The sequence below is a fragment of the Pinus tabuliformis genome, chromosome 8 (genome assembly GCF_031772625.1).
Source record: "Pinus tabuliformis cultivar Carrire ecotype Pingquan chromosome 8, CPIR1, whole genome shotgun sequence".
Classification (NCBI taxonomy): Eukaryota; Viridiplantae; Streptophyta; class Pinopsida; order Pinales; family Pinaceae; genus Pinus; species Pinus tabuliformis.
In genome coordinates this window covers 1817213453-1817229184 of record NC_142294.1, presented here as the reverse complement: position 1 = coordinate 1817229184, position 15732 = coordinate 1817213453, and the positions used below count along the sequence as shown (strand labels likewise).

General features: G+C 38.3%; 1 protein-coding gene across 1 annotated transcript in view; it reads right to left on the bottom strand.

The window, feature by feature from the left end:
* The window catches only part of LOC149243541 (RING-H2 finger protein ATL48-like), an 86666-nt gene extending 73592 nt beyond the window's left edge, over positions 1-13074 (bottom strand). The window contains exon 1 of the mRNA XM_089374563.1: positions 12809-13074. Within this exon, the coding sequence (XP_089230689.1) occupies positions 12809-12893 (85 nt within the window). The 5' untranslated portion in view covers positions 12894-13074. The remainder of the gene's footprint in view (positions 1-12808) is intronic.
* Positions 13075-15732: the final 2658 nt, after the last annotated feature.

Below are 15732 nucleotides of genomic sequence, written 5' to 3'. Positions count from 1 at the left end.
CGACTGGCGCGAATCGAACCCACACTGGCCAGTCCGCAGTCGACAGTCCGAAAAGAAATACACCGCTTAAACCAACAAAACAAACATATTATTTTTACTTGATTTTATACTTTTGTGATCCATACTGATTTTGATAATGTCTTTCAGATTGTTTACATCATAAGTTGTTGGTCGACGTTTCGAACCATCTAATGTGGTTCATCCTTAGGACAAAGGTGAAAAAATCAATCAATCAGAATGTTTAAAACTTTAAATAGCAGAGATGCATCCGATTTTGGAGTTCGTCATTAGGAAATAGCTATTAGGAACTAGCTGTTAAAAATTAGTTGTTGAATAAATTTATTATCATTTTGTTTTTGTTTTGTTTTATTTTATTTTAATTTTTAATTAAAATGGTATTTGAATTCAATTCATTTAAATTAAATTAATATCAATAAAATAGGAAATGAATATTTGTAAATGTATAATCATAATTAAAAATAAGTTTAATCTATTTTTATCAAATAGTTTTTAAATGAAATTAATAATATTCAACCATTAGTTTCAAATGTTATTATATTAGAATATTGGAGAATATTTTAATAGGAAAGTCAAAGAGGAAATATACATATATATATATAGATAAAAGAAAATTAATTAATTAATAAAAAATAAATAATAACAAAAAACAATTATGAAGAGAGGGCAGGGATCCAACTTCTACTTAACTTCCAACCATCGTGCTTTTCAATTTCAATGGCCTCTTTCAGCTTCCTATAATGGAAGTGATCAAACCTAGCGATGACCCGAGAATCTTCAATGCAGACACGGTGTTTGGATTTCACTGCATGTTTAGCCAAAGTTGAGGAACGGGAATGGTTGAGGAACGAGAATGGTTGTGCTTAATGTCTGTTGCATGTTCTTGGATTCTTTTGTTAATGGAGCGACCAGTTTCCCCAATGTAGGGAATCCCACGAGAATACGGGATGGAGTAGACCCCTTTCATGTCTTTAGGGTTTACAGGGTCTTTGACAGATCTAAGAGAATTTCTAATCGTATTAAGGGGTTTGAAGGTAGCAAAAACTTTGTTCTTTTTGAGAATATGAGAAATCTTATCGGTGGTCCCCTGGATAAAGGGAAGTTGAACACTAGAGATTATATCATCTCGAGAAGATTTAACACTTGATTCTTTACTAGCCCTTTGAAAATATTCGAGGCCTTGTAGCTTGCTATAGCCATTATTTTCAAAAAAAATCATAAGATGAGATTTTTCCTCTTTTAAGTGATTCTCATCATAAATTCTTAGAGCACGGGTGGCAAGGGTGTTGAGAACCCTGAGTTTTGTGCCGGAAAATGATGAGAACTGGCATGAAGATATTGTTCCGTGTGTGTTTTTTTGCAAAAAACTTGGTGAGAAACGAAACCATCATTCATTCTAGAGAGGAGAATATCAAGAAAAGGAAGGCATCCATCTACCTCGATTTCCATCGTGAATTTGATGGAGTCGGATTGGGAATAAAGATGATTGCGAAACAAATTTAAATTCTCACAACCATGGAGCCAAACGCAAGTATCGTCAACAAACCTCTTCCATCGCTTGGGGCAGAGTTGAGCAGAGGCCAAAGCTTTGGTCTCAAAATCTTCCATGAATAAGTTGGCAACTATAGGGGAAAGAGGAGAACCCATCGCAACCCCACAAGTTTGTTCATAGAACTCACCCTGGAAGCTGAAAAAGGTAGAGGTAAGGAGTGCAGCCGGTTTGAACCACCAACCCTCATCAACTGCAAGCTCAATTTGGCACACGTCAACCAACGAGCCAATGGCCCACACTTTGAAATGTCCACCCAAAACACATATGAAAACCCATTTTTCCATTCACCAAAAACCAACAGAGGTTGAGCAATGAAACCGTGCACGCAAGCCAAGAGGGGAACCCTAAGCAAGCGTGCAAATCGAGGAGGTGGAACCATGAACTGAAGGAATCATGAGGAATCTTTAAGATTCCCTTGGAGCCAAATTTTGACAATGTCAGAAATATGCCAACTTCATACTCAGATTTTTCAGAATTTCGCCAGGAATCTGATGGTACAAAAGATTTTCTGATCTGAGCAACCATTTTTCCAAAGACAAACGTTGAACAATGGAACCATGAAGGTGGAACCTTGACGAAAGAATCTACATGGAATCTGAAAGATTCCTTGGAGGCCAAAAAATGACGATTTTAGAACCAAGCCAACTTTATACTCGTTTTTCTTAGTTTTTCGCAAGGAATGTGATGGTGAGATGAGTTTCTCCGTCTAAGTCGCTGATTTTCAATCAATCCGCAAAAGAGAATCTTTGAGGAATATTTGGGATTCCCGAGGAGCCCAAATTTGAGAGAGTCAGAAAGGGGTCAAGTTTACAGTCAGATTTCACGATTTTTCGCCAAGAATTCAATAGTGTAGTCTGTTTCTTCAGTGAAGGTGTGCATTTTCAGGCCATCCCTAGAAGTGGAGGTATAAGATGCATTGATGCCATGAATTCTTTTGATTTTTGCTGAGATGATGATTTGACGTTGAGATCCTTGTTTGCAACTTTGTTGGAGGATCCTTATACGCCACTTCATGTGAGAGTTTGATATTTTTTTCATGCTGAAGGAGAACTTATATGAGTGAGAGTTCTTATAGAAGAGCGTCTCGTGGAGAGACATGCCACTCTAGTTAAGAAAGTTCTTCCTGGTATTGAAGAAGAATACATCATATAAATCATCTTGCAGCAACTAATGAAGCGGCCTCCCCACTCTTGACACCAGGCCCGGAGATGTAACCCACACTGGGTGAACTCCGTTATCAAATTTTGTGTGTTCTTTGGTTTGATGGTTGTCTTTATGCTTCCTCTTCTTTAAAGTATGTACATGTGGTTTCTTTATACTTTTTCACATGCAATTTTGCTAACATCATAGAAGCAAAAGATCTTGCTTAATTCCAGTAGCTTAGATAATCTGGATCACCTATGGTATGTCTTCAAGCACCTTGAATGTCCACCTACAGCCTACAAGAGAAGTGTGCAATTCCAAAAGGACCTTTTGATTGGGTTGAAAATTCTTACATAAGTATAAGTGATCTTGAAACCACAACAAATCATTCTTCCGCATAAATTTGTCTACCGTATCGAGTTCCTCCAACAGTTGTTGAATGATCTTGCATATCTTCTCATCTTGCTTCCATTATATCCTTGCTTCTTGCTCTCAATCAAATTGTGGAATGGAAATAGCGCATGGTAAACCATTTGTCTTCCTCTTTCCTTAAGAGTGCATCTACCACAATATTTTGTTTTCCCTTTTTGTAGATAATTTCAAATTCATAACCCAACATCTTTGTGACCCATTTTTTATGCTCTTTTGAAGATAGACTTAGCTCCAAGAAGTACTTCAGACTATGATGATCTGCTTTTACTTTGAGGTGTCCTCCTATTTGGTATGGATGTCATTTCTTAACTACATGTCATATGGCCAACAATTCTTTTTCATAAATGGGTCCAAGTAAGTTCTTATGTTTAAGTTCGCTACTCTCAAAGGCAAAGGGCCTTCCTTGCATCAATATTGCAAAACTGCACTCCATAATGAAGGTTTTTGTGAAATTAGGTATCACCAAGATAGGAGTTGGGCACATAGCCTCTTTAAGTTCTTCAAAAGCTTTGGTTGCTCTTTAGTCCAAGAAAATGCTTCCTTATTCAAAAATTCTATTAAAGGTATTTGACCAAAATTCTTGACAAACTTGCGATAATATCCTATTAATCCTAAGAATTGTTCGAGTTTCTTCAAGGTATTGGGGATTAGCCACTCCCTCAGCTTTGATTTTCATGGGGTCCACCTTAGCACCCTCATGTGATACAATATGACCCAAATATTCCACTTCTTGAACCCCCAAAGGCACACTTGGAAGGTTTTGCATATAGTTGTTGCTCTTCCAATAGTGTTAAGTATTGGAAAATTTGGAGACTTGTAGATTATAACTTATTTTCCTTACATTGATAATTACTTGTGATGTTAGATGTTCTTTCATTACTTCTTTAACTATGTTCATCAAGCAATTACCAAAAAACATGATCATAAAGAGACAAAGTACATAGGATATAGGCTCTAAGCAAGGGCAAAACACCTCCAAGGAGAAAACCCAGAAAATGATTCTCTTCTTCTTTAGAGTATGCTTTACAAAGAGACTTCCAAGACCCAAAGACCAAGTCCAACCAACCCTTCAAGACCCAAGATAGCCCCCAGCAAGATGTACTTTAGAACAACTTCCAAACTTCGATATTGCAACACATCTACTGCAACTTTGACCCAAGCAACAAAATTTTGGCCCAGTAACTTCATCCTCTTGCATATACTACAGAAATTCAGTTTTTTTTGTTGGCAGCTTCACAAACTCTAGCGAGACAGAGAGAAAGATAACCTTTGATAATCTTCGACTTGTACTCCTCTTCTTCGTCCGCCAACTAATCTTCTTTACCTTCACTATTGTAAATCGAACTAGCTTGAGATGAGTGCCCAAATGAGGTTGCATTTATAGCCTTTCTTTATGGTCGAATAGCCCTCCTTTAGGCCAACTTGATATTGCTCTTGGGCCGACTTGGTATTGGGCTTATCCATGGCTTTTACATGACAAAATAAATATTTCCTTCATTACAATTAGTCCAAATGGGACTATGACACATGAAAAATATTATTATTTATCCTAGAAAGACCTAGAACACCTAAAAGCATGAAGAACATGCTTTTGACTCAAACTTGAGAATGAAACCCATACTCTAAAATAAAATATAAATTTTCTTTCATTTTTCTTCTTTATAAAGAATATACAATGTCATGATTACAATTACATCATAATGAAGACCGAACCTAGTTACAATTTTCAACACTCCCTCTTAACTAGGGAGGTATTCATGGTACAAGGAATCTCAATCTTGAAGCATTCTCATAAGAAGAGTTAGATTGATAAGCCATCTTTTGTCAAGCATCTTTTCATCATAACTAGCACTGTCCCTGAAGGCCTTAACTGAACAAACACATCTTTAATTATTAGCATTATGTCGGGAGGCTTTACGTGAGCTACCACACTATCTATCAAGGCACATACCCCATCCGAATGTCTACAAGGTATGTCCTTTTAGGACTATTGTTACCTTGGATTGCCAATCCTGGATCCTCAAAGAACATCGATCCTCTTCAACTACTCTTATCTTGGATGCCCTACCTCATCCTCAAAGAATATCGGTCACCATCTTATTTTCCCTAGATTCTCCAATCCATAAGAAGTTTTCAATCTAGATGCTTATCCAATTCTTCGGACTCCATTCTTTCTTTATGGCCTTCACTAAGACTTATGGTTGTTAGTCCTAGTCTAGTGCCTAACCCATAAAGACAAGAACTATCCGATATCACTCCCTCTCAACCAGGGAAGAGATATCCACCAAACCAAGCTTGCCTCTCAAGTACTCAAGCTTCTTGTTTGGTAACGCTTTAGTCAATATGTCAGCTACTTGTTCATCTATAGGTAGATAGTGCAGCTCTACAACCCCATCTCGTACCAAGCTTCTGATGTAGTGGTACTTGTTGTTTATATGTTTCGTCTTTGCATGAAACACCGGGTCTTCCATCAATCTTATGCAACTCTGATTATCACAATGTATCCATGTAGGGCTAAGCGGTCCTTCAAACAAGTCTGATAGTAACTTCCTAAGCCAAACTACTTCCCGACAGACCTCGCTTGCAACAACATATTCAGCTTCAACACTACTCAAAGCAACTGTATCCTGCTTTTTGCTCATCCATGAAACCATGGAAGATCCAAGGCTGAAACATCCTCCTGTTGTGCTTCTTTTGTCTGTCTCACTGCCACCCCAATCTAAATCTGTATATCCTATAAGTTGGATTTCATTCCCAGTATACCTGAGGCAGTGATGTATAGTCCCATGCAAGTACCTTAGGATATGCTTAGCTGCAATCCAATGATCATGTTTTGGCTCCATTTGAAACTGATTGAGGACATTTAATGCAAAACAAATGTCTAGCCTGGTATTCAGCAAATACATCAAGGACCCAATGAATTGCCTGTAGCAAGTCAGATCTACCGAACTAGATTCTAAATTCCTCAACCTTTTCAAATTTGTAATCATAAGAGTCATCATGGGCTTGCAATCCATCATGCCATACTTTTGAAGCATCTTGATCACATACTTACCTTGACCAAGATATATCTCTCTTGGCTTCTTCCATACTTCTAGTCCCAAATAATAGTGCATAATCCCAAGATCCTTCATATCGAATTATGTTGCTAATTGCTTCTTGCATTCTTGAATCTGATGCTCTACACCTATAACTAGTAGATCATCCACATACAAGAGTATGATAACTGGCTCATCCTAGACCACCCTAATATATAGGTTAGGATCTACAGTACTCTTGGTAAAACCAAGTCTCAAGAGGTATGCATCCATTCTTGCATACCATGCTCTCGGTGCTTGCTTTAAGCCATATAGAGCCTTCTTCAACCTGCAAACATGAGTTTCCTTCTAATTTATTTCAAATCCTTGAGGTTGCTCAATGTAGACCTCCTCATCAATGGTCCCATTCAAGAAAGTTGTCTTGACATCCATTTGATGAATGTTCCAACCCATAGAAGCAACCAACGAAACAAGCGATCTTATTGTTGTATACCTAGCTATGGGAGCAAAGGTTTCCTCATAATCAATCCCTTCTTTTTGTGAGAAGCCCCTTGCTACAAACCTTGCTTTGTATTTGTCTATGCTCCCATCTGCAGCATGCTTTATCTTATAAATCCATTTTGAAGTGACTATTGATTTGTCACTTGGCCTAGGGACAATCTCCCATACATCGTTCTTCATTATGGACTGGTATTCTTCCTACATTGCATTCCTCCATTCTTGATGCTTAGCTGCATCCTCATAGGAGGAAGGTTTTGCCTCAATCAGCCTTGTCATGTATGCAGCATATCCAAAATACCTCTTTGGTCTCTTACTTTCCCTGGATGTCCCTGATGTTGTATGTCCTTCTGCCTCTTGAAGAGTAGTTTTCAACCAAACATGCCTCTTCCGATTTTCTAGAACAATTACTTGTTGTATAGGCTCACAAGGACCTTCAACATCTTCTTGAGTAGGTCCCAGTTCTTGACCATCATTATCCCTAGAGATATCCTCAAAGATAGGAACTTCTTCTTCATCAGAGTCAACTAGAACATCCTTTGATTTCTTGTAAGCTATGTTTTCATCAAAGATGACATCTTTGCTTACCTCAATTCGACGATCCTCCTTAATATAGATTTGGTATGATGCTTTAGATGAAGCACTATACCCAACAAAGATACCCCTTAGACTAGTAGGATCTAACTTCTTTCTTTTATCCTTCGGTACATGAATATAAACAGGACACCCAAATATACGAAGATGATCCACACTTGGCTTCTTTCTTGTAAATGCTTCTTCCGGAGTCATGTTATTGAGGATCCTGTGAAGACTTCAATTCTGCAAGTAAACAGTCATCATACATGCCAGTCACCCCATAAGAATTGAGGAATATCCTGAGCATGCAGCATAGCTCTGACACATTCTTCAATAGTACGATTCTTCCTTTTTTCCATACCATTTTGTTCAGGATTATAGGGAACAATGAGCTCCTTCTTGATGTATGCTTCCTTGCATAAAGCTATTAGTTCTTTGAAGTTGTATTCTCCACCATTATTTGACCTTAGAATTTTGATCTTTCTCTCGATTAGATTCTCCACTTCATTCTTGAACTCTTGAAACTTTTCGAATACCTCATCCTTGTTCTTGAGAAGGTATAGCCAAGTCTTTCTTGGGTAATCATCAATGAAGGTTACATAATATTGATGCCCACAAAGAGACTTAACTACCATAGGTCCACATACATTTAAGTGTATGAGATCCAAAATTTCTTTAGATCTGGATTCACTACTTGCAAATGGTTTCTTTACATTATTGCCTAGAGCACATCCCTTACAGGTTCCTTCATGGTCATCCTTTATTTTGAGGATGACATTGACCATTTGACTCATCTATGCCATAGTTTGGAAAGAACTCGCTTCTAAGTGAACTAGGGCTTGAGTTAGAGGTGTATAAAGTGTATACAATGTTCCCTCACGAACCCCAATCACCCTTGCTTCATTAATACTAGAGCCCTTATCCCAAACCAAAACCTTGCCATCAACAAAAGCAACTCTATTACCCTTATCCTCTAGACAAGAAATAGAAAGTAGATTTTTCTTCAAACCTGGAACATATAAGATGTTGTTGAGGTGAATGTTTCCACTTGACTCGAGCTCCAACGATGTAGACCCAATGCCTTTCACTGGATAGCACTTGTTGTCTCCAAGTTTGATAGAGTGAGATGAGATTCCCTTAGATAGGGTTTGGAGTTGACTGCATTCTCCCGTCATATGTTTGGAGGCACCACTGTCAATAACCCATACATTTTCGTCTTTGAATGTGCCAGATAAAGCGGAGAACAAGCTTCCATCTGCTACTTCCTTTGCAAGTTTGGAGATGATCTTCGATATGTTGTTCTTGATAGAGATAGCGAGATTTTTAAGAATCTTGAAACCCTTCATTATAACCCTTGCCATAGTACCAACAAAGATGTGATCTGCAGTCTCCTTTTTGCATTAGCTCTGATACCATGTTGGAAACTTTGGAGACTTGTAGATTATAACTTATTTGCCTTATCTTGATAATTACTTGTGATGTTAGATGTTCTTTCATTACTTCTTTAATTTTGTAATCAAGCAATTACCAAAAACAAGATCACAAAGAGACAAAGACACAAGATATAAGCTCCAAGCAAGGAAAAACTCCTCCAAGGGGAAAACCCATAAAATGCTTCTCTTCTTCTTTAAAATTTGATTTACAAAGAGACTTCCAAGACCCAAAGACCAAAGCCAACCAGCCCTTCAAGACCCAAGCCACCCCCCAGCAAGATCTTCTTTAGAAAAGCTTCAAAACTTCAATACTCCAACACAGCTACTGCAACTTCAACCCCAGCAACAGAATTCAACCCTGCAACTTCGGCCCCCTACAACTGCTTCAAAATTTCGGCTTCTTGTAGCTGGCAGCTTCACAAACCCTAGCGAGACAAAGAGAAATATAACCCTTGACTAACTTCCACTTTTGCTCCTCTTCTTCCTCTTCTTCGTCCTTCAGTTATTCTTCTTTACCTTTGCTATTGCAAATCGAACTATCTTGAGATGAGTGTCCAAATGAGGTCGAGCTCCCTTGTATTTATAGCCTTTCTTGAGGGTTGAATAGTCCTCCTTTAGGCCGACTTGATCTTGCTCTTGGGCCAACTTGGTCTTGGGCTTATCCATGGCTTTTACATGATAAAATAAATAATTTCCTTCATTACAATGAGTCCAAATGGGACTATGACACATGACCTATATTATTTTTTATCCTAGAAAGACCTAGAACACCTAAAGCACAAAGAACATGTTTTTTACTCAAACTTGAGTATGAAACTCGTACTTCAAAATAAAATAAAATTTTTCTTTCTTTCTTTATAAAGAATATACAATGTCATGATTACAATTACATGATAATGAAGAACAAACCTAGTTACAATTTTCAACATTAAGACCTTGTCAACATGTTGTACATGCTCTTCCCAAGATTTGTTGTAGATTAGTATGTCATCAAAAAATACTAACACAAATTAAACAAGGGTTTGAAAATGGAATTCATCAAACTTTGAAATGTTGAAGGTGCATTTGTATGTCCAAATGACATAGCCAAAAACTCATAATGTCTTCTTGCCTCATTCTAATTTGATAATATCAAGAAGGGAGATTAGCCTCAGATTTAACCTAGTAAAGGAAATTGCTCCATGTAATTCATCTATTAATTCATCAATGACAAGAATAGGAAACTTATCTTTGATTTTCATTTTCTTGAACTGTCTGCAATCTGGACACACATAGTGAACCATCCTTTTTTATAACCATCACCATTGATGAAGAGAAAGTGCTCTAGCTAGGTTGAATGATGTCAACCTCTAAAATTTCTTGAACCATATGTTCAATCTCACTCTTCTATGCATGTGGATACCTATAAGGCCTAATGTTAGTTGGTAGACTTCCAAGTTGCAAACGAATAGCATGGTCATGATCTTGGGTAAGTGGAAGACCCTCTCTCCAAATTACTTAGAATGATTATTGGTAGAACCATATGTTCAACCTCACTCTTCAACCATATGTTCAATCTCACTCTTCTATGCATGTGGATACCTATAAGGCCTAATGTTAGTTGGTAGACTTCCAAGTTGCAAACGAATAGCATGGTCATGATCTTGGGTAAGTGGAAGACCCTCTCTCCAAATTACTTAGAATGATTATTGATAACTTTTTTAGAGATCCACTAAAACAGAGGCTATAGATTTTTGAACATCTAATGAAACACAATTTGCAATTACACCTTGGTGTCCCTTTTTAGCAATTTCGTTATGCTATTAAAGCTTATCACTTTACTAGGTTTCCATTACATACCTCTAAGCTCAATTTCCTTTCCTTCTAAGAAAAATATTATGAAAATATCTTGAAAATTAAGCATCATTGTTCCCAATGACTGTAACCATTGGACCCCTAATACAACATCAACATCACCCATTAGGATTGCAATCATGGAACTAACCAACAAATACTCCCCCATATTCAGCTTTGTTGGAGCTTGTGGTAGCTTCAGAAAGTCTTTTGCATAGGTTTGGTGTCTTAGCATGTGGGAGAAGATTTATTGCCTCTTTAAGTGCTTGCTTGGTAGAGTAAGTGATTTATGTCTTCTTTCCTAAGTCTGACTTAGGAAAAGTACAATAATTAAAGTCAATTAATTATTGTGGACTATTAAGTCATTTTCTAAGGATAAATAATTTATTTGTTTAAGTGACTTAGAAATAATCTCAAACATTGATCTCCAAGATCCTCTAGAAGGTAGACTAGGGTTAGGGATTTGGGCTTAATGAAGATCATTAAAAAAAGCTTAACGAAGAGGTGAAGACACAATAACTCAAGAGAGCAAGTCACAACAAGAGATAGCGATTTTCTTTAGTGTGGGTGGCTCAGTATACTGAAACGCATAGGAGGATGAGTTGTGGAGATTGCAGGGCCGCATTGCTAGAAAGAGGTTGATTTTATTGGAGTAGTCGATTTGTTTGAGGCCGAATTTCCTAGGGCGCAATAGCAGCACGTGGGACGACACAAGGTTGATTTGTTGGCAGATTGATTGGGACGAATTTCTCCAAGCCAATTTCCTTCAAAAAGAAATTTCCAGGTGGCCTAATTCCTTGGGTCGAATTCATCCTGTGGGGGCGAGTTACAGTCCCGTTAGCAGGGTTGGGGATTGTTGAGAACAGAAATGGAGACACGTATTAGGGCCCACTTGGCATGGATGCAACCGAAGTTTAAAGTCATGTTAATCAAGATACTGTTGCAACTAGAAGATCGAATTTTTCTAATCCAATTGTACACTAAAATAAAATGTTAAAGTTTGGTTTTTTTTTGCTTAACAAGTTGTAGTCCAGCAGCAAGTTGGAACACTTGTTGCAAAAACAACCCAGGTTCAAATCCCAGCAGAAAGACTCTAGTATGAAAACCACATCCAAGAAGGGTGAGAGTTATGCTGACCTGGGCTAACCACGAATTTTTATGTAACGCAGTTCTATCTGTGGTTGCCATTGCCATATATTGTTGTTAAAAAAAGGGCATAAGGCGTTCTTATGGATCAACCGTACAAGCTGATCAATGAGTTGTAGTGCCGCCTTAGCCTCACTGATTGGATTTTTGTGGATTGGAGCACTGAGCTCTATAATGAATTAAGCAAACAATAATCGGTGTGAATCTCTTCTTAAGCTAGGACTTAGACCTATACATTTGCGGATCAATACTTATCTTTTATCTTTTATTAAGTGCAAAAATGTTGTTCTTAAAAGTCGTAATAATTCTTAAAACGTCAGTAAAATCTTCAAATCTGTACTGTTCAATGTATAATGTTTTTATCAAAGATATTTTTCTAGAATTCTTTAATGTATGTTTTTATCAATTTTCTCATCTTTATCCTCTAGATATTTGGGCCCCAATATTGGCTGTGAATAAAAAAAAGGCCCAATTTGACACCTAAATTTTTCAGTTCACAACTGATCGCAATTTTCCAGCAGTGAAGATCATAGCTGTTGCAGAAAACAGAATAGACAAAGCGTCATAGCTGTTGCAGAAAACAGAATAGGCAAAGCGGCAGGGCCGATGATTGCAAATTTCCAGCAGTGAAGATCATAGCTGTTGCAGAAAACAGAAAAGACAAAGCGGCAGGGCCGATGTGGAGAATCATATAAACTGTCCTAAATCTAACGTAATCTGTCTTTTTGGTATCTCAATTCAGTGATCGTCTAGCTTTTTCTTTTGTCTCTTGTATATTTCGTCTGGCTAGTTGAAGCTAGGCCTCCAATTTTTAATAGGATGTAATCATCTGCTCCTAATATAAATTTAGCTTTACAGCTACCACCTATTCCGGAAAGTATAATAACGGTTGCCGTCGAGTCCCGAAATCTATTTTCCGTACAACAGAACATGTTCTGACCTAGGGTTTTACTTACATGCCTTGATCTAGTTTTTTTTAATTAGAAACTGTCCACGTGACATCTGTGACTATTTCATCAGATAAAATGAGTGGTACGCAGTAATTATATACCGAAATAACAAAGGTTTCAATATCATATGCTTAATACCGGTGGAAATTAAAAGCAAAACCAATGCCGAATTGGTTAAAGAAAGCTTACCAAGAGGAACTAACGGGTTTTTTACGCTCTTTTCAGGCTCAAAGAGCTCCTGAAGCTGAGCGCTGTCTGCATCTCTCGAACCCATATTTAAATTTGCGGAAGACCGGGGCCAAAATCCGCCAGTTACAATGAGAATTACAGGCTAAAATGAAGATAATCGCGGCTTGAGCTGATGTATGAGGAGGAATGGGAGGAATCTGATATTTAATAGTTACAATCCGGACACCAAATGACACCGGGCTCCGGCAGAACTCCTTTTAAAAGGGCTCTCGAGTGCTTTTCAAGGCTCTTCCGCAAGCTTGGACCGCAGAATTAGATGCCTGATGTTGGTTAACTAAACGGCCACGTGTTGTGGTTGGTGATGACCAAGAGTAGTTTCATTTTGTGTAGCACGCATATGCACTCATTTGATTTTAAAATCTAAGAGTATATGAAGTTCATAAAAATATTTTTTTATTATTTTTAAATATTTGTGTGTTAAACTAATAGATCTATGTAGGAATGGTTTTTGAACTTTGTATTTCATTTCACTATTTTGGATTATTAGTGTTCATGTTATTAATGTACTAAAATAAAAAGAAGGATTTCTCTCTTTTACAAGTAAATTAATATAGTTTCCGGGGTAAATAGAAAATGTTAGATTTGTAAAGAATTTGATATATATATATATATTTGGGGAAAAAATCATAATTTTCATTATAGTGGAAAATTACATGTTGTAGATGCCCTTGGCATATGCAGAACGAGTGACCAAAGTCATCTATAAACAGAAAAGTATATAGTAGTCTGTATAAAAAAAACCCAGAAATGGGTGTACCATCATGTGTCTGTATGCATATACATATATATTACAAAATTTCAAAAAATGACCAAAAAATTCACAATCTGTGAGTCACTGTTCAGTTGTCTCAAAATAAAACTATGATAAGTTAGGGCCTATCAGCCCTTTGCAAATCCTGTTCAATATATGGCCTGTGGTAGAACTAGTAGGCATGCCCCTGTCTTTCCTCCCGAATCAGCCATTCCCCTCGGGGATGGTGCATTGCCTCTTTAGAAAGTTGATCTGCAAGTTTGTTGTGCTCCCTGTAAATGTGAGAACATGAAATCTGATCAAAATGAATTTTTAAAAACAATGCATCATCCAATATGTTCCTGAGTGTGTGAACATGGCATGAAGTAATGCAATTGAACCAATTTATGACAATCTTAGAGTCCCCAAAAACTTGTAATTGTCGACAGTTTTGGTTTAATGCAAAGTATAAAAGATGTCGGAGCGATAGGAGCTCAGCAAAATTGTTTGTGCCAACACCCAAACCCATACAAATATGGAAGATATGTGTCTCAGATAGGTGTAGTAGAATGCCCCCTCCACACCCAGGTCTTGTGTGGAACCGTCAAAGTAGGCCCATGGGTGAGCTTGATCAATGACCGTCAGGATGCTTGTACGAATCGTGGCAACCTGCTCATCATCCAGAATTTCATTGTAACTGTTGCATATTTTTGGGACAATGAGAGGCCATCTAATGTGTTTGTTGTGAAAAATGATGTTATTTCTGCAGATCCATATATTCCAGCACATGATTAATGGGAGATTACGGGCTTTCATGGTGGGTGCATCGATCCACCAGGTGTTCCAGGCATTCGATATACTATCCCCATCCCATCGCTGATTTATATTTAGCATGAGTAGCGTCTGTTCCCAGAGCTGTTGAGTGACGGTGCAAGATAGGAACAGGTGATTGTTCGATTCCTCCTCCCTTCGACATAGTACACACCAGGATGGACCCTGGAAGGAGCGTTTTCTAAGATTTGTACCGGATGGAGTCTTGTCCATGATGATGTTCCACATTAGGAGACGAGTGCGTGGCGGGCCTTTTAGCTTCCATAACCAACACCACTAGCTTTCCAGTGAGATGGGCTTATGGGTAGCATGTATGATAGGATATCCATCTTTTGGTGTATATGTCCCCCTCATCACAGGTGCCCAAATCAGTTCATCCTCGTCGTCCCTGAGCCTCACATGAGATTCTTTTAAGGCATCAGTGAATTGCCTCCACTCCATACTCCACTGATCGGGTATGCCAAGATCTTTAGCAGATAGCCAAGCTTGTTGATAGATGGATGTATTCAATCGGTCCCCTATCTGGGCAATGGAAGCCACTCCTCTATGGTTTAGGTAGGTTGTCAGTTCTGGAGAAAGATTGTATAGGTTTCCGCAACCAATCCATGGATCAACCCCTATGCGGACGACCATACCATTGTCGATACGCCAAGTGAGTCCACTTCTAATAATGGGGAGAGTATGTATGACAACCTTCCAGATCACTGATATTCCTTGTTTGTTCCAAGCAGGTAGCCGAACCCATTCCATAATATTGCGAGGCCAGATATATTTATAGGTAACCACATCTGTCCATAGGCTTTTGTGCTTCAGGAGAAGCCAACCTAATTTGGCCGCAAGTGCCTGAGCAAAGGCAGAGAGATTCTTTAGGCCCCATCCTCCCCATTTTTTGGGGACTGCAATTCTGCTCCATTTAACCCATGCAAAGGGTTTCCCTTCCTTGTGCCCCTTCCATAAGAAATTGCAGCATAATCTTTGTATCCAGGATAAGATACCTTGAGGAATCCAGGCTAGAGACATCCAGTAGACCGAGGTGGCTTCTAGAACAGATTTTATGAGCACCAAATGACCTGCTCTAGATAGTAGCCGATGGCTCCAATTGTTCAATCTTCTTTCAACCTTGGCGACTAACCAGGTCCAATCAACTATTTTGTATCCATGAGATTTTATCCTGAATCCTAGGTATTTCAATCCATCCACCAGCTGTAATCTCTGGAAGGGAAATTTTAGGTGTGCATGACAGGATTCCTGTGGGGAGCAAGCAGATAGGGTGATGGTGGATTTGGGTCTGTTAATTTCCATC